Source organism: Botrytis porri (assembly GCF_014898465.1).
Source record: "Botrytis porri strain MUCL 3234 chromosome Unknown BPOR_013, whole genome shotgun sequence".
Classification (NCBI taxonomy): domain Eukaryota; kingdom Fungi; phylum Ascomycota; class Leotiomycetes; order Helotiales; family Sclerotiniaceae; genus Botrytis; species Botrytis porri.
This window is the reverse complement of record NW_024066087.1, coordinates 857,868-877,047: the sequence shown is the minus strand read 5'-3', so window position 1 is coordinate 877,047 and position 19,180 is coordinate 857,868. Positions and strand designations below refer to the sequence as shown.

At 39.9% G+C, this 19,180-nt stretch overlaps 8 protein-coding genes across 8 annotated transcripts; 3 read left to right on the top strand and 5 right to left on the bottom strand.

The window, feature by feature from the left end:
- Positions 1–423: 423 nt before the first annotated feature.
- On the bottom strand, positions 424–1,476 carry EAF01_009173 (uncharacterized protein; the record flags this gene model as incomplete). The annotated part of the gene is made up of 1 exon (XM_038917429.1): positions 424–1,476. The coding sequence occupies one exon, from the start codon at positions 1,474–1,476 to the stop codon at positions 424–426; it is 1,053 nt and encodes a 350-aa protein (XP_038767034.1).
- Positions 1,477–2,331: 855 nt separating this feature from the next.
- Positions 2,332–3,180, bottom strand: EAF01_009172 (uncharacterized protein; the record flags this gene model as incomplete). The annotated part of the gene is made up of 1 exon (XM_038917428.1): positions 2,332–3,180. One exon carries the CDS (start codon positions 3,178–3,180, stop codon positions 2,332–2,334), a length of 849 nt encoding a protein of 282 aa, XP_038767033.1.
- A 1,056-nt stretch (positions 3,181–4,236) lies between these two features.
- On the bottom strand, positions 4,237–6,835 carry EAF01_009171 (uncharacterized protein; the record flags this gene model as incomplete). The annotated part of the gene is made up of 5 exons (XM_038917427.1): positions 4,237–4,505; positions 4,531–4,642; positions 4,692–4,977; positions 5,022–5,330; positions 6,708–6,835. 5 exons carry the CDS (start codon positions 6,833–6,835, stop codon positions 4,237–4,239), a joined length of 1,104 nt encoding a protein of 367 aa, XP_038767032.1.
- Positions 6,836–7,327: 492 nt separating this feature from the next.
- On the bottom strand, positions 7,328–7,849 carry EAF01_009170 (uncharacterized protein; the record flags this gene model as incomplete). Its single annotated transcript, XM_038917426.1, has 1 exon — positions 7,328–7,849. The coding sequence occupies one exon, from the start codon at positions 7,847–7,849 to the stop codon at positions 7,328–7,330; it is 522 nt and encodes a 173-aa protein (XP_038767031.1).
- A 1,613-nt stretch (positions 7,850–9,462) lies between these two features.
- On the top strand, positions 9,463–9,902 carry EAF01_009169 (uncharacterized protein; the record flags this gene model as incomplete). Its single annotated transcript, XM_038917425.1, has 2 exons — positions 9,463–9,547; positions 9,619–9,902. 2 exons carry the CDS (start codon positions 9,463–9,465, stop codon positions 9,900–9,902), a joined length of 369 nt encoding a protein of 122 aa, XP_038767030.1.
- Positions 9,903–10,249: 347 nt separating this feature from the next.
- On the bottom strand, positions 10,250–11,563 carry EAF01_009168 (uncharacterized protein; the record flags this gene model as incomplete). Its single annotated transcript, XM_038917424.1, has 3 exons — positions 10,250–10,768; positions 10,824–11,250; positions 11,307–11,563. 3 exons carry the CDS (start codon positions 11,561–11,563, stop codon positions 10,250–10,252), a joined length of 1,203 nt encoding a protein of 400 aa, XP_038767029.1.
- Positions 11,564–12,464: 901 nt separating this feature from the next.
- EAF01_009167 (uncharacterized protein) lies at positions 12,465–12,955 on the top strand (the record flags this gene model as incomplete). The annotated part of the gene is made up of 2 exons (XM_038917423.1): positions 12,465–12,657; positions 12,774–12,955. 2 exons carry the CDS (start codon positions 12,465–12,467, stop codon positions 12,953–12,955), a joined length of 375 nt encoding a protein of 124 aa, XP_038767028.1.
- Positions 12,956–15,152: 2,197 nt separating this feature from the next.
- Positions 15,153–17,375, top strand: EAF01_009166 (uncharacterized protein; the record flags this gene model as incomplete). The annotated part of the gene is made up of 3 exons (XM_038917422.1): positions 15,153–15,302; positions 15,370–15,424; positions 15,493–17,375. The coding sequence occupies 3 exons, from the start codon at positions 15,153–15,155 to the stop codon at positions 17,373–17,375; spliced, it is 2,088 nt and encodes a 695-aa protein (XP_038767027.1).
- Between the last annotated feature and the right edge of the window lie 1,805 nt (positions 17,376–19,180).

The following is a 19,180-nucleotide window of genomic DNA, read 5'->3' as shown; positions in this document are numbered from 1 at the left end:
ATTGCTCTAACATCAGGAATTGGCCGGGTAAAAATCGGGTATGGAAGGTTGCGGAACGTTAACCTGTTTCCGCAATACCCGCAAATAAATGGAGGGGGTACTCGGGCAAGTGGACAGCGACGGGTAAGCAATTAGCTATGTGAATTTTAAATCACATTCATTTCTGTCACTCATGTTTCTAATTATTTGAAGGCATCAATTGAATATCGATCTGCTAATAGCTATCGACAAGCATTCCGTAGAAGATCAGCATACAAGCCGCTAATTCCCGACCTTCCTATCGTTTAGCGTTTATCACGCTATCGAAATATCAGATACAACAAAGTTCCTTGCAGATGCACCGCTTGCTAACCAAAATACCATTGAGTTCCGCTCCATCTCACTACCGCTCTCCAGCTACCCTCCCACCACAAGACCCTGAAATCAAAACGGGAAAAGGAAAAGCCAAGATCCAGATAGACCAGCACGAACAGGACCTGGACCTCCCTTTCTAGACTTAACAGCTTCCTTATTGTTTTCATTATACTCCATCATACCCTTTCCTCCTTCCATATCATCTCGGACACCCTGAAATCCAGTAATACCAAGAGTCTCGAAACCAAGCTCTTCAATTGTCTGCGCGAATGTGTCGATATCATGTTCTAAGTTCAAATGCTCCATTTGATCATTTGTCTTCTGGTGAAAACAAGTAGATGGAGTAAAAGCTGCAGCAAGGGCTGGAGCTTCGGCCATGCTGATCTTGGGTGCGATGCAGGTGGGTTTGCTCGATGCAGGATTTGTAGGTGTACTGGTTGGGGCAGGGTAGAAGCCTGAGATGCTGAATGTTCTAAAGTAGGCGTGGTTGCATGTTGTGATAGAACAGACATGGTCTTTCTTAGTGTCATCTTTGGGTTCTACTGTAGAAGGCTTCTTGGTAGGTTTAGAATCTGTTGGACTGTCGTCGATGTGATAGAATCCATCGATACTGAATTGTTGGTAGTAAGCACGACTGTATGAGTGGATCGGACAAGTGTGTTCATGACCAGTCTTCTTGGTGTAGATTTCTTCTTGTTTATCACTAGTCCTGTTGGCCTGGATTTCTTCTTGATTATGACCAGTCTTCTTGGCCTTCTTGTCTTCCTTAGAAAGTCCCTTGGTTGGTTGTGGGGGAGTACAGACAGGAGTGCAGACAGTGGGATGAAAGCCACAAATGCTGTATCTTTGATAATAAGCATGATTGCGGGTAGTTATATCAGAATTATCATTCTTTGTGGATGCATCGCTAGATTTTGAAGTCCCCTTTGGTTCAGGAGCTACGAAGCTGGGGTTGCGATAACCTCGTGAATGGACTTGTCCGAAGTTTTTACCCATGTCGGTTGGTTTACGAGCAGCGATAGAGTGTTGAACTGAAGCTCTCTGCAAAATAACATTTTTGGAAGGTAGGGCCTTCACAATGAGATATGTTCTGCTGATCGACTGGGGTGAAATGCCCTTCATGTTGAAGAACATGTAAGTGACACTGGTAGATTTATTGCTTATTAATCGAATTGTTGTGATACTTTCTTATCATCAGAAGGTTAAGGAGTTGTAGTGTCTTAAAAAAGAATAAGAGCTCTCGGCTAGGTCATATTCAAGACTTCATGGAGATATAATGTTGAAAGGAACATGATTGATATGTCTCAAACTAACTGCTACAGCTTTCTTTCTACGGCTCCTTTCTACAGCTTGATCAAGACTAGACAGTGATCAGACAGTTTGAATAATCTTGTACTGTGAATAATAATATGTCAAAACATTGATTGTGCTGTAGTCATTGTTGTATCGCTTGAATGAAGTGAAAGACATAGGAGCAATACTCATTCACTACATCGGCAGGCATACAGTAAAAGTTGTTCCCAGGTAGTTAGTTACAGCAACCTCAGCAGTTTCAGTAGTTTCGTGTAGACTTCACAGTGAATTGCATTTAGATGACTTAATTGATATGGTACGGCTAGTGATATTCAATACAGCTCACTTTCTCGTGGACGAATGAGAATCAATCAATTAGCAATTTGTTATAATTTGTATACAATTTGCTCCAAGTACTCCTTTACAATTCAGACTAAATATCCATAAACAATTTCTTTCCAACGCTAAGTTGATGCTGAATAATAATCAGCATCAATGGTATAATTGTCACAATAAGCAATATGTGCAAAGAAAACAAACATAACGCCCAAGATCCAGCCAGAATTTACAAAATTCGCTACCGGCTAATTATCTAGCCACAAATAAAACAGAAAGTAATATATTTCGAGCATGTCTCGCAAGGGGAAATCGTCTGCCGACTCCAAATATTTCCAACACTACAGTCTAATATTCGTCGGCGGAAAAATGATTCGGTTTGTTCGATTGGTCGTCTAGATAGATCAAACTTGGTATCTTCCACTCCGGGCAATCCTTTTCCTGGAATTCTTGGGCCATTTTCCAGTAAGTTTTGGCAATCAGATCGAAATTCGTCATCTTCTGAGCCTCTGTTTCCGTTTGATTCCCGTTTTTGTGCCGCGAAGATATATCTTTTCCGGTGGTGGGTACAGAAATTGTTTTCAACTCCGGCATTTTCGAGAGAATGGTGAAAAAGTGTTGAGTGCGACGTTCGAGTTGATCGATTGAAGAATTGTCGATTCCAAGGAATCTGCGGAAGAAGAATCCATTCAAAACGATGTGCTTGACTTTCAGAGAAGACAGTGGACTGCTTTCTCCGAAGTCTAACCAGCAAGCCCAGAATTGAAGTGGGAAAAATAGGTGGAGGGTGTCGGACTGTTTATTGAAGGGGAAAGATCCAAACATGACTGTTTTCCGCATGTGACTTTGAGCTTCCTCCCTCGCTTCACGATTAACGAGAAGGGCAGGGATGCGGGGAGTCTCAAATACATTCTTCATGGGATAGAGTCCACCATTTTTTTTTACCTCCACAGCAACGTCTTTTTGGAAAGTTAAATTCCATATCATTCTTCTGATCTCCTGAGGAAGTTTTTCGAAAAGGAGAAACTCGGTCAGTGGTTGGGTTGCTTCGCTGGCGGAATTCGATGGCATAATTCTTTTTATTTTTTTGGTAGTACGTTTCGTTGCAACGGAGTCTTCAGAAGAAATTAACCTTCTTCTTTTGACTCGCTGTCCTTTGCCAGAACCATTCAAATCGCTAGATTTCTGGAAGATCATTTTTAGATATTGATATGTTTAAGTTGATGAGTTGAAGTGATAAATTTGAGAGGTGTGTGTAGGATGTCGAAGAGATTCGAAGGAGGTCGCAAAGTATGGGTGTGAAGATTGGATAGAAGGTGGTATGTGTTATGATGTGATATCAGAGATATCAAAGAAGTGTAAGTGTAAGATAAGTATTAGGAAGTGTTGTCTAAGATATCGGAGATATTCGAACAGAGTGTAGATAAGTGTAGGTAAGTGTAGGTGGTAACTTGAGTTCTGAAAAGATCAGAAAGAAATGGCAGGGGCAGACTTCATATTTATAGGTTCTCAAGAAACTAGATCAACACTTCCGTGTGTAGATCCTGTCTCGTCAGTACTTGCCATTTCAAGTCCTAATGCTTAATTTCATACTATAGTCCTTTCTTATTACATGATTCCAGCTTAGAAAAGAGCGAGTTCATGATCTAAACATCTATCATATACAATTATACTTTCTTGGTACATACTATTACATATTCTAATTCCCAAGGCACTCCAAAATTCAACTTTTTCAAGCAATTCCAAGAAGGCTCATTTATGTACTACTCCTCAATCTGTATAGTGGTAGCCCTAATTGTGGGGTAATTCGATTTTAGACCCGAGCTATAGATGACAAGTACATGCTAGTAAATGCTAATCTGGATTCGTTCTAGGAGCCCCTCCCCAAGATTTATTTTTGGCAGCTTTCAACGACACAGGTTTTGTGGACAGATATTTCTTTAAAAGATTGAAAAAAGCTGTCTTCCATTACCGGCCACTTCTTAAGCAATAATATTGGATGTAGTAAAATCTCAATATTTTAAACAACCTAAATTTTTGGATTACTGGAATTTATGATGAAGGATATTTCATACATTTCAAGTGATCTACAATGTTCCTTTTCACGTGCATTACAAATACTACAGACATTAAAGAAGAATGTACATCATCATCCAAACGTCTTTGAAGATCTCCAAGTTTCCAAAGTTAAACACGCTTGGATTGGCACTAGATAAAGACAAGAGTTCGGACCAGAAAATTCTACTCCACGATTCAAGAGAATTCATTATATCCCTCCATTGTCAGATTCACGAATGGTCCTTTTGCCCAATCAATATTATCTAGCCAATCTAGATCGTCCATGACCATCGGTTCGAAACTAAGATTCGATATCTGAAGTGTAGTAGAAGTGGATACCTTGGGAGTATTGGCGATTTTAGGGGGATCAAGAATCTCGTCTAAGGTCCTCTTGACACTTTGACGCATTCTTCCACATAACTCATGATTGGCGGCTGTCGGTCTTACCCAATCCAGGAAGCCGACTAGTAGACCAAGGTTTTGGATTACTTCTGATCGGGGCAAAAAATAGCCGGTTGGGCTGCTGGGCTGCTGGGATTTCCATCTCTTTCATGAGTTCAACGCAAATGACGCCTGCTGATGGAATTACATAATACATGTTCTGAGGATTCTGTTAGTTTCTCCTAGCACAACTGTGAGTCACTACTTACAATCCAGTCATAATCAGAATAATGAGTCAGAGAGCGATCTTTGGAAATCCACATTGACACCGTTAGTACCAAGAGTTGTCTCGAAATGTCAAGCAGTGGTTGCTTATCACCCTTGACTTTCCTAACGAAAACCTGTTCCAAGATAAACGAGCACTGAAGACAATTGAATTTGAGTGCAGTCTGTATCCAATGAGTAGTTGTAGATGAGTTGGTCGGAGTAGAGCTTGAAAGACGAAGCCACGGTGGAAGCCGCTCCTGAATATTCTCGTTCCTTTTTCGCAGGTCCCTAATCCAGTTAGATATTGAATTGATTTTCGGAGCCCAGCTTACATTATACGAGCCTCGGAGAATTGGTTGACAGTCCCGAGTGAGATCTCAAGTATTTCATCTATGATCTCACCATACATCATCGATGCTCGAATTCTCGAGGAAGAATATATGTTACCCTCTCTGTTCCAACCATTCTCATCCAGCTTACTCGCTGCTTCTTGAAGAGTCTCTTTCCCAGCCAGAAGAATCTCATCTGCAAGATCAAGAGGTAATGGGCATGAATTATAGCGACGACTCAAGCCAGGAGGTCTACTAATGAAGATCGATAATGTCTTATCGTTGACAAATATAGCAGAGAATATAAGAGTTCTGGAACCTTCTCACCGCATATTTAAGCAAGCACTTCTTAGCCACCTCATTCTTAACACCTTATTAAGTGAAATATTTGATTAAAAATTCAAATATCATTAGTTTTCTTTGTAATTTTCAAGAAAATGATTGAATTTAGCGACGGTAACGATTCATATAAATTTCATCGAAATTGAAATACTCCTCATTATGCCAGAGTAATTCAGACATGTGATGATAGAAAATCCTGGGGATAGATCGAATTTTTTTTGAATGTTTTTCGAAGTATAGCTAGAGGTATATTTAAATTGAATTTACCTCGAATTACATGTGAAGGAGAGATTTATAAAGCCTTTATAATAATATTTAAAGAGATTTAATGAATTATAAGATATCTAAGTAAAGATTAAAGTAAAAGAAGAATGATTTTCGAATAAGTTAGAAATATACTAAAGATAATAATTCCGATATATACAATTCGTTGAGAATTATATAGATATAGCTACAAATGCTATATAGTATATCCTAAACCTTTTATATTAAAGGAATAAATAAAAAAGAGATTACATTTTATTAAATTCTATTGATGATGGAGTATTAGTAATATCGTTATTGTTAAGCTAGAAGAGAGGGATTAAAGAAAGATTATATAATCAGACGAAAGCTCTTTTGAGTTAAAAAAGACTAGAAGAGTTTAAATAACATATGACTCTAATGAAAAAAGATATTCTATGTAAGTTATATTAAATCTATATATCGTTTAGAAAAAGCTTTAGTAATAGTATAGAATACAATTAGTTAAAACTATAAATCCCTATTAATCTTTTTATAAAAGAATCAGAAGCTAGAAACATTACTAGCTCAATATATTATAATCAGGTTCTTCAATTTATTATTTTCTCATTATTCAACGAACTAAGGCCCTCTTTTATTTTTATAAAAGATAGATTGAAAGTTCACTCTAGTTATACTAGACTAACTTGATTAGAGCATGATGTACAAGACTTCAATTAACTTCCTTCCTTATTAGATCTTAATCAAATTGAGAAGGTATAAAAGGAAATAAAAAAGGAAATAAAAAAGCTTCCATTTATACATACTTCTATTATAAACAATTAAAATGTAAATTAAAAATGTTTTAGAAGAAGATTAACCCTATTGAATTTAAAACATATACAAAAAGATTGACTTTAAATTGAATAATGTAATTAGAATACAAAGTTTAATTACTATTCTTAATACAAATATAGATTTTTACTAATAAATTACTATTGAAAATTTATTAAATTTATTAAAAAATGTGTGTAAAATGAGTAATGTGCGGTGAGTAAGTTCGATAACTCTTACGTCTCTTGATCTCTAGCGAAATCGTAACTCTAGCATCAGGGCGAATGGCACAATGGTGAAGGCCGAGAGCTGTAGCAAGAATGAATTTTGTCTCCCTGTCGTCTCCATAATTTGAAGGCTGCAGCATTACAATTAGCAATATATTCATCATTGACCACTAATGAATCAGTCTTACACATATTTCCTATGATCTCACTTTAAAGAGTGTTTGTTTTCCACAATAAACTCAGCATAAGAATGTTACCTATGTCCATCTTACTACATATTTGTAGGCAGCCTTCGGCACACTCGTATATCTCTTCGGTAAAAACAAGCCTCTCCTTTCTTCTACCTGATTGTGTATCAAAAAAAGATTCTTGTTCCTTGTCTCGCATACCAGCAGCCCGATGCCCCAATACACAGAATAGTATACCCAAGATTTCCCACCTAAAGTTCAGACCCGACATTGAAGATAACCAAATTTCTCCATTCTCAGCATCAGGAAATTCTGCACTGGTATTTTTGCTCAACAAGTATGCTACCTCTCTGAGTCTTTCTGGCCTCCTTGGATGTCGTAGACTCTGACCAAAGGTGGACCAAAGAGATTTCATACAGTGCAGGATAGTAGGCTTGTGGAAAGCATACTCTATTGATTTCAAAGTATAATTTTCCATAAATGACTCACAAGTAACTTAGTCAGGAAGTTGACTCAGAACTTTCATCCCCAAAGATATTTCCCCGGTTTGTTGTCCATTCGTGACTATAGATAACATGGGAGGCGACGTTATCGAACCTGAAGAAAATGTACACTCTCCTTCATCATCGACATCCGACACGAGGCCATTTTCATTGTCAAGAAACGGTGCAGAAAAACTCTTGGGACCATAAAACCCCAAAACTTTTCTTGATGCTGCAGCATGATCTAACCGCGAATCTACAGATCCAGAGGTTTGCGGCGACACTAAGGAGCCGTTTGTGATATCTCCGACGGGATGAGAAGGATTGGATATCGAGTGTTCAGAGGAAGGACAATGACTCGGAGGATGCGAGGGTACATATACACAATTTGCAGCGGCACCTTTTCGTTGACACCTCAAGCAAATGAGAGTTGTATGACCACAGCGTGTTTTGGCCTTCCGACAAGGTTCACAGGCTTGATCTTTACGTTTCCTACGTCGGGGATTGGAAGAATTGGAGGGAGGTGAAGTTATCATTGACATTAAAATTAGGTTGGAGTTGAAATAGGGATGAATTGTTTGAGTCACAAAACCATAAAACCCTCATTAGTATCTAGGCAGTGATTTCGATAAGAAAACACTGTAGGAATGAGATGTCAGTTGTTTACGTGAAGTCACCGATAGCACGGACGATTAGGTCAAGAGCGACCTCGGCGCTTACATGGAATTTGTCTGACAGCAGCAGCAGCAACGTCATTATCATATTCAGAAACCTCAAGATTTTGCCTGACAACTTAATTCGAAATTTTGCGGTAGAGATTTTGTATAGATATGTTTTGCCGAGATTCGAATAAAGGGGCGTCGAGGTATCACAATACCGATTAATTTCTTTCGCTGCCCAAGCGCTGGGTGCTTTCGAATCAATGCTCAATTCTTCCTCTACCTAGATGACGACATGAACTCAAGACATCTAGTGATTACAACCATCAAACTGACATGGGAGAATCAACCCAAGTAAGTACAAAAGTCACATTTCCAAACGCCTGTAAAGTCATGAGAATGTAGGACTAACGACACAAACTCCCACTTTTCACACATAAGAAGATACGAGGACAAATGTCATGATCTCACAATAAAAATAAAGATCACCTTGTTTCAGAAGCACCAGGATAATAACAAAGTTCACATTTAAGTTCTATACTCCACTCTTTAAGTTTCTCTTGAAATTGTTAGTGTTCCTTTAAACGATCTTTCGGCGGCTAATATAAGATTACAACTCTCGTGAGTTTTCCTCGCTGCTCATCACTTCATCATTAAAATACTCATATTATGAAGAGATTTTAATAAAATCAATTTCATGATCTCAGATATGCAAGAATTCGCTGCAAAGGTCTCTTTCAATGGTCACCAGCAAAGAACCTAATGACCGTGATAAAAGACCCAATCGTCCACCCTTACAACCATCTACAAATATTCACAAAGATAATAACCTTATACTTCTCCACACACCGAATCCCATTCAAACACTATTAGTCTGCCTTGGAAAACTTTATTACGATTTCTCGAGATTCACAGCCTACGATACTCCTCCACCGCAATCCAACTTCCCTCTAGCACTAATACCACTCCACGCTCCCCTCCACGTGCGTGTGAATCCTCCAGCATCCGAAAATAGAAATGCCACCACGAACCTCTTGCCTACAACCTAGAATTGCATTGAAGATATATAAATAATAATTACTATGCATAAACACAGCAATGCTAATTCTTCCAAAAGTCCCATTCCATCTCCCATTGTTCTCCCCTTTCACAGAAGAATTCGATCTTTTCAAATTCTTGATTTGTAGTACCCAAGTGGTCAAATCTCCTCTTCTCCCTCCATAACTGCGTAACGCCTCCGGTCTCCTTCCCGGCCATTCCATCATTTCCAACGCCCCATCCATTAATAATCATACACAGTGAGATATTAAAGGTATGTCCTCGACTCTCCCAACCCATTAAAACATCGTACATCCAATCCCATCAATCCTCATGTCTCTCTCCACATCTCACTCCCGTCCCGTCCGCCAGTTCTTTTCTGACTGTTACTGGAAAGTGATTTTTCTCGACGTCGATACCATTGTAGAAAAATATCGATAAGCAATATCCCAATGGAGAGTTCCTTGCGAAATACTAGGGATATCGTGGTTTCCCATGCTCGGGAAATGGAATTTCTGGATGGAAATACCTTAAAACGTAAGATTCCTCACATCTCCATCTTCACTCCCACATTATCAGAACCCCACTCCCACTAACTTTCCTCCTAGAATCATCCCAGGACACCACTCTCACTTCCACAACCAATACGAACCTCACAGTCTCATCCCCCAAACATCCCAACCCCTCCACATCAGATCCGAGAACAACAGCGCCACAACCCCCAATCTACCCCTCAAACTCTTTATCCAATTTTCCATTCTCGTCAAATAGATCCGGGACAGCCCCCCAAATTATCAATTACAACAACCATCGATTCCATGGTCTCGAATCATCAGAATCGGAATGTGGGACTTTCGCTTATGACGCGAGATTTGGTGACCAGTCCCGTTGAAGATTTTATCTTGGGGAGTCCGCTGGAGGGATTCATGTAGATTTGTGAGGGAGGGGTGGTTTGATTTCTGGATATTGATATTTGGAAGAGGAATGGAGCTTTTATTTTTGGGATTGGGTTTTGGAAAGTGGAAGGATTTCTATGTACATATGTGATGGTTAGTTGAGGGGAATTTCTGCACGACTTGGAATTTGAGCTGGCGGACTTGTGAACTTTTGAGATGATAGAGAAGAAACTATATAGCACATCTCAATATGAGTAAAAAGTTATCGAATCATCAACAAAAACCCTGTTTATCGATTGTGTCCGCACACTTCCCGCTTCACAATCATCGCGGATGAACAACCCTAAATCTTGTCGCACACAACAATAAATGGTGCCATAATAGAACCAAAGAATAACCTCCCCGTTTTAGGATCATGTACGACCGAAGTAGCAGCCGACAGAACACTCGCCTCAATATCCTCTAGAACTTTTGTAACCACATATCTCCACCCTCCATCTTCGGTATCGAATTTCCTAATTCTGAAAGCCGTAACTGGGGCACTGATTGTAGGATCATCAAATGTTTTTGCTAGCTTGAGGATGTCTGGAAAAGCGGCTGCCAAGATGTCGCCATTAGCATCTACGGAAAGATTGTCTAATGGCATCTGCAGATCGATTTCGTCAATTTGAGTAAATTTATTATTTTCTTCCAAGGCATAGACGAAAACTTTTCCTTTGATAGATGAGGCGACATAAAAGAGGCCATCTTGTCCTCGAACAATGCCATTGGGAATTAGATTGGAGGGACCAGAATGACATTGATTGTCAGACCCACAAACGGCAATATTTCCTCGTCCAATAAACATATCTAATGAGCGAATCTATATGTCTGTGAGCAAATCTGACCTAGTATATCAATGGTAAAGGACTACTTACAAGTCCGGTTTTTGTAGAATGATCATTAGTGAACACAAAACCACCATCTCCGGTCGCGGCAATGTTGTTTGGCGTTTTTATAATTGGGTTGGCAACGGTCTTGACAAATTCCAATTTTTTAGATCCAGGAACCAAGTCGAAAACTTCCACGGTGGAGTTCGCTCCTACTTTTGTCGCATCGAGAAAATTGCCAGATTCATCAATTGCTGGTCGATGATTGACCATCCAAAATCTCAATCGAGAGTCAGACAAGAACTCAACATCAAATCCATGGACATCAATGGAGTTATGACTATCCACCCCTCGATACGCTCCTGAGATTTCCAGCGTGTGTAGTCCATAGAGTCCATCCTCTCCTGGCTCATCGATTTTAAGTACTGATACGTGATCTTCCAAAGTTCTTTGGGACACATTGTAAAGATTTCCTCTGACAATTCTGTAAGTATGTCGTGCCTTACAGACATAGAGTTTATATTGACTCACCCCGGTCCCCAGCCCCTTCGACTTGCAATTGTCGAACATGCAGCATACAATGTACGATCCTCGTGATCGAGGAACAGATCCTCACAAGATTCTAGAAGCGGATGCTCTACTCGTCGACATGTAAACGGATAGTCTTCGAGTTTGTTATGAATTCGTCCTACTCCGAAATTGAGGTACAACCAATCCTTCAGGATTGTTTGATACAAGACACCGGAAATGACAGTCAATGCCCCAAGAATGATTGTTTTGGAAACCATGATTTCCAACTCTGAAGGTTCATTAATTTCCTCGGAAGCTATCGGTACACAACCTTATATATAAAGTTTGCGAGTTTTGAAAAGAGTTTGTATCAAAATGTCTCGATAACATTAGAGAAAGTGTCGTTGGGATTCCCTCCTGCCTGCCCTGACAGCAGGGTGACCATCATCCTCAGCGGCGCAGACCCATATTTTACTAACGTGAGATGTAAGACCGCCGGTGGACCGCTACACGTGCATTACTAAGTGATGCCAGAGGCACAAAAGCATGATGAAGATTACCTACCTAGTAAATTTGATCCTGCATGGATTCGACTGGACCTTTGAATCCATTAGCAACATCAGATTAAATGTAATGCACGTGACCATAGACTCCAATACACTAGCTAACGGGTTTGAGCTTGGTGCATCAATTCAAAGCGAGCTTTCATCGGAAGCTTTGAAAGTTTCTCCCCTTCACCATATGAATTATCGCCAACGTCAACTCTTGTGTCATTGTATCTCGTAGTTTTCTAGAAAAATGTGATCAGGGAATCACGGTAAAGGATGACTTCAATTTCCTGGGCTTATAGACCATCATTCTCTCTGAACAACCTGCTTTCGATAGAAAGATATCCACATAAACTTGTTTCCGCGTAATATATTCCCTTCCAAGAATCAGCAAGACGTCATATGCAGCAACAAAGAAGAACAGGACAGGTAGGTTGATGGGTATGGAAAGGTAGGTTTGATTTGAATATATAAGAGATATTAAGATCTATCTAGCATTTCCTATTCCCTTCATTCCATAAACAGAACTCTTCTTGCGCAGAACAATCGATTACGCCCATTTGAATCCCTCAAACAACAACTATATTCTCCTCTCAACTTCTAATACCACTTTCCAACCATCCAATCCAATATGGCTGAAACACTCTATGTCGTCCTTGCGACCATCACAACAATCGTCATTCTCGTTGGAGGTGCCTATGCCATGGGACTTCTCGATGATTATATCGAGGACTTGGGCGTTTTCGCATTTAAATTCAAGGCCAAGGCTGAAGCAAAGAAGATGGGTCTTCAAGAAGTTCAAGAAGGAACAGATTTCCTCGCAAGTAGCATCATGTCCCCTGCATGCTAGACAATTTGAGTCTACTTCGTACTTCTTGCTTGTCTTCCTTAGTCATCGGACCCTCTATAACTGATTAATGCTCATGCGATATTTCTGTAGGTGACTTGAAGGGGAATCAACAAGCACAAAATGTTAGAGAAGGCAAAGGACCCATTGGCGGATTGAAGACGAACGGAGAGGGCCTTGCAAATGGAATCTTGGGGGGAGCCGACTCTAGTGGAGATGGACTGGTGGGCGGATTGAAATCTGGTGGAGAAGGATTGACCGGAAAACTTTTTTAAGGATAAAATTTATCGACGGAGACTCCTTTAGTGTGACGACGTAACGGGCTATTGATTACGAAATTTACGAAATTTACGGAAAGAAAAGCGGTTGGTTCATGAATGCGGGGTGAAGTCGGCTTGATTAGTTTCGTAGACAAGAAGTCGGCGATGGGAAACAAGTCGGTGCTAATGACTTATGAACTGGACTGATAGGGAAAATCATATCAGGGCAAACGTGGGACGGCGTTACAATAGATGATAGATGGATATCACAAGATGCCGGAGTTTCCTCCAGATTCTAGACCCCATTACCCAGTGACCAGTGAATCAATGCATGGATGGCTCCTTTAGACCTACCTCATCATCAATATTCTGACTTGTGATCCTTTTCCCCCTTTTCGGATACAGTTGACCAGAAACCAAAGTCGAGTTGAAAACAATACCTACGCTATTCGTCAAATGATTCATGAACATATCTTCCACTCCAGAAGAGAAAGGGGCTCTACTCTATTGGTGTATATTTCGTTTCCTAGGTCAGCTTTTATGCTTTTTGCATTTCCCATGGCAACATTCAGTGCGGATTAGAGAGAGTATGTCGAGAGTCTACTCCGTACAAGGAACTCTCTGTTAGCCAAATCATCTTGTCCCACCGATACCGAGCCCACTTCCCTCGTGGTGAACATGGTAATCGTACGCTTCAAAATTTATTGTAAAATGTTCGACATGGCTGGCTGGGTAAACAAACCTGGTGATGAAGTCGGCTTTTCCTGAATGTCCAGGAACCCCATGTCTTTGAAATACCAGACACATTTTCCTTTTTCTGTAACGGAAAATAAATGAAAAAATGAAATTAGAATGTTCCAAAAATATGGATAGATTGATTTCTATCATGGAAGATATTATAGAGTGAATGGGGGCCGATATATCGATGAAGAAAATGTGATATTGAATTATTCGACTAGACTGATTGATTCTTCATTTAGCTTGCATTTTACCATTTTTTTTCTTCTTCTTTCTTTCTTCTTCTTGCTTTGCTTCTGTACTATGAACTTTCTTTTCTATCGATTCCACATAGCATAGCGTGGAATTAGGTTGAACCTTCCTTCTACTTCTACTTCTTCTTTCTCCTTCTTCATTTCCTTTGTCCCTTCTCCGTTTTTTCTTTTTCTGCATTTGAACTCCCGCTCCGACTGACTCCCTTGGTTCTCCGACGACCATCTAACAACAAGACAACGCATGACATCAGTTGGTGTCCATGTGCAGCTTCCCCCAAGTTTCGCAACGAAAGACTCGATCCAGTTCACATCATCATCTTGGTACTGAGCGACTACTTCCTACCTTCCGGTACTCTTCTGTATGCTCGGACATGATTGTATATATATGGTCTTTGGGATCCTGGAATTGATTGATTGCTGATTGGAGACACCCATCCTAGAGAGAAGCATCGAAAAGCAAAAGCAAAAACAGAAACTAGTCGGACGGTTACTCAGCCCGCACGCATCCAAGGGCTTGCGAGTTGGAAGTAGGAACTTGGGAACTGTAACTGTACCTGGCCTGGGTAACTAACTAACTAACTATAAAACTATTACTTCGTACCTTTCACACCTCGAAAGTTCATTCCGTAGATACCGTTCTGCGTAACTAGCCATTTTTAACATCGACCGATTACGATTCATTACGACCCCAATCATCAATTGAGCCTGACCTGATTGGAGGTATTGTTATTGTTATTATTATTATTATTATTATTGTTTTCTGCATGAGAGAGGGCAAAAGTCAAAAGAAGAGAAAAAAAGATATCAAAACCCCTCAGTTCCCTCCTTGGATTCTCTTGTTTTTGAAGAACGACAATGAAAGGGTTCTTTCTTTTGCTCAGTCTGGAAACATAATTGATTGAGAATGCCACCAATTAATCCACATATCAATCTCAAAGTTTGAATGTTTTGATTAATAATTGTATGATTCTTTCTTCAATACAAACAAACATACAAACATACATACAAACATACATACATGAGTAGCTACAGAAATCGAGTTTACCGGCCAAGTATCTACCTACCTACCTACCTACCTACCGACCGACCGACCGACCTACGCATAGACTGTCGTCATCAATCATCACATTTTCCCATCCCACTTCGATTACTCTATACCGAGGAAACTTCTCGCACAACATACTAGGTATTTACAAAATCAACCAGGCAAAAGATTAAAAATGCAAAGAGCAGTTTCATGGCTCCCATCATGGGACAGGACGAAAACCACCAGTAAGAAAGGTTTTGATAAGTCTTGGGCTTGGGCAGATAAACTGGGTGCTCCCGTCAATCGATTAACAAACAAAATTGGTTCCGAAGCTTTTTGGCCCGTAAGTGTTCCTTCTCGTCCACATTCTCCAAAAGTCTGGTTTCCAGATGCTAATGAAAAAATCACAGACCTCTCTAGACAAGGAATGCGATAAAGCTGCTCGGATTTTGAAAACTTTCTGTAGTGAGTACCTTCGGCCTTCTGCTCGTTCCAACTCTGGTGATTTTCTCGCTGACATGACTACGTCGTAGAGGATGGATTTTACACCGAAGAAGATCGGCCATCGACCCAAGTTGGTCCCAATGCGAATTCCAAACAAAGAGTTCTGAAGAAGATTCCACAAAAGGTTATCGAAAATGCCGTCGGTTTGGCCATATTCACAACCATGCGAACGGGCTTATGGATTTCGGGGGCTGGCGGATCGGGAATATTAATTGCGAGGAAAGAAGATGGCACATGGTCGCCCCCTTCTGGAATTCTTTTACATACTGCAGGTCTGGGCTTTCTAGTCGGCGTCGATATTTATGATTGCGTTGTTGTTATCAATAATCGAAAAACTCTCGAATCCTTCACGAAAATAAGAGCCACCTTGGGAGGAGAGATTAGTGCTGTCGCAGGTCCCATTGGAGTGGGGGGAGTTTTAGAGAACGATGGAAACTGGAAACAAGCTAACAAGCCAATATTCACTTACTTAAAGTCCCGTGGCTTCTACGCAGGTGTGCAGGTAGATGGGACGGTTATCATTGAGAGAACAGATGAGAACGAGCGATTTTACGGACAAAGAATTGGAGTTGCAGATATCTTGGCTGGAAAGGTTCGAAATGCACCTTTTGAAACAAAATTACTGATGGAAACAATCAAGGCCGCAGAAGGCAAGCAAGATGTGGATACAAACTTGTTGGATCAACTGAAAGACGAACCATCACCTGGTGATGTGGATTTGCAAGCTCCTACTTCGATGATACCAACCTTTGGCATACCTGAACCAGACGATCCGGACCCGTTCGGAGTATTGGCATTAGAGGATGCAGGATTCGAGATTCGCGAAGCGGGAACGAAGGCTCGGCCAGTCAGTTCTCAATTTGAATATAACCCATCTCCATCTAGTCCAATCTTTACTAGATTCAACAGACGAAGTTTCGATACTCAGGGTGCAAGGAGTAACAGAGAAAGTTACACGTCAGGGAAAACGAGGACAAGTACGGATCGAGGAACACAGACGACTGAAATGGGCACACAAACAGACGATTCACTTTCAATCCGATCACCTCGCACACTATCACCAAGCACGAGTCCAAGTTACAGCGAAGACAACAAGATTATAGAAGAAGACGAGAAGTCAATTGTTTTGGAACCGGAAGAAGTTGACTATACGAAAATTGATCTCGGACCATACCAAAGCTTCAACCATAGCCAAGAATTTGACGGTACAACAATGAACGGTAGTCCTCTCATTACCGAGGAAACCGATGAGAGACGAAAGGATTCAAAGGATTCATTCAACTCGACGGATGATCTCTCAGACGACGATGAAGATTTTGAGGAAGAGGAACCAGTAGTTTTCGAAGCTGCTTCAGCACAAGCGACAGTCATTACACCCCAAGCAATCAAGGCAAGAGGTGGTGTTGTAAATATCCCAAAGAGAGGTCCACCACCACCCTTACCCCCAAGGAATTCATTGAGGAACAGCAAATTTTCTATGGCTACCCCAAACAGTGACAGAAGTCCATTGAAAGAAGGCTTTGAAGAGGTCGATGTCCATGGTGTTGAGAGTAACAACATTAAGAGAAGTAGCTTGGAACAAGCCAGCATAACACCACTCCCTTTCAGCCCAAACAGAAAGAGCTTCGAGCAATCTCAAGCCAGCATGGTACCACTTCCTTTCAGCCCAAAAAGATTGAGTTTCGAACAAACTCCTGTTCTCATGGAGGATGTTGAATCGGAAGAATCAGACTCTCATGAGCAGGTCGAGGAAGAACACGCAGAGATCAAATCGGTCAACGAAAGCTCTAGCTTCAACGAGAAGATTGAATTCCTCGATAATGCACGCTCAACTGAGAGACCCGCTCTCACCAAAGAAAACACCGAGTCTTTTCACTCAATTGCTGTGAATATCCCAGGAGGGTGGAGTTAGAAGATGATTGAAGAGAAGGAGAGACTTGTACAAAAGAGATGATTCTGTATGAATTGAAAAACTGGATATCGGTATATGGGTTTGGGACTTGAAGCTTTGGGTGTACACAAGGAGATTCCAATCATAGTGAACGGGGTTTGGGGAGTTTGTTATATATGGGTCACATTGGGTTTCATTTCTTGGGGTTTAGGAAAGGCATGAATGGGATTACTTCCTGTGTGCATGGGATGGGCGAGATATTCAGGATGGATTTGAATGGGATCTGGGGGATCTTTTGTAATGGTTAATGAATCTCTTATATCTATTATGAGGATTGGAGGTTCAAAATTGGTAGTGTGGGATTTGTTGGGGGGGGAGATTGTGGATCAGATTTGGAAAGATAGGAGAGGAGGGCAGCAAAAGGAGACGAGGGTTTATAATATAATCTTTAGATTCTAATATCTGAATCCCGTGATAGATAGATGGAATTAGTAGTGTGGTTGGCCGTGAGAAATCGAAAGGGATCTGACAGGGGAAAACGGGAGAGATTTCAAACATCAAACGATGGTATATATACATAGTTTTGGATACCATATCACATCGAATGCTATGAGTCGAGATTTGAATAGTTTTTGTGAGATTTTGAGACTTATCACACTGATTCCCAAATTGTTGAGATCTTTGAGTTTGATGGGAGTGGCGCGGCAACTGTTGTGATTGGTATATATCACGCCATGTATCATTATCATTTTGCCACCATTCAGCGGATTGGTGACTTTGTAAATCTGGAGTTAGGTGGTGTGTATGTAGCATGGCGTTGTTATACGAGGAATACACGAAATTGTAGTCGTGTTGAAGAACAGGTTGCTCTGTAGATGGGATGGGTGAGGGTGATGAGTTGTGTTGAGTAAACCTTGGGCAATAGGAAGATGATTGGGTGGAAGAGATAAGCTGAGTTGAGTAAATGGTTAGTTGGCTCTGTGGTGGTGGTGGTGGTGGTGTTGTTGAGATTAGGTTGGATGGTGGATGGATGGTGGATGGATGGTGGATGGATGGATGGATGGATGGATGGATTGAATTGGGAGGAGAGGTTTGGAGGATTAGTGGCATTTTTGGAGATACTGTTGTTTCTTTGGGAGGGGGGGAAGGTTTCTGGAATTGTGGTTGTTGTTAGGTCGGCTTGTTTTGTTATATTATTATTCCTGATGGATAAGTTGTTATTAGGTTTTATTCTTGATATTTTATACTTCGTATAACGTGGTTCATTAGCATATAGATTATATTACTATATAAGTCACTTTATTTTATATATAAAATTCGTTTATATATAATCATATACTTTCTTTATCAATCGATAGAAGTTTCTAAAAACTTTTTATATAAAATCTAATTTTTTTAATTTTTTAAAAATCTCATTCTTTTTTCAAAAATCTAAATATTATTAAAGTTATTAAAGAAAATGAGTTTTTATAATATAAAGTAAAACAATTTCGAGTTAAAATGAATTATTTGAAAGAAATCTAAATATTATGTAAATATTTCTTTTTTATTATATTTTTTATAATTTTTCTTTTAAAAATAATAATTAATTATTAAAATGTAATGTGTATTAATTAAAAAAAAACTCTAATTTTAATATATTTTCGAAGTGACTTATATATTAATATAACCTACATACTAATGAACTATTTTATCTCGATATCGAATATTCGCTATTGATTTAATTAAGAAAATAACATAAATGAAATCGATTAAAAGCATTTCCTAATATTTACTTAATATAAGAGTTAAGGCTCCGGCTTATTATATATTATTCTTTTTCATAA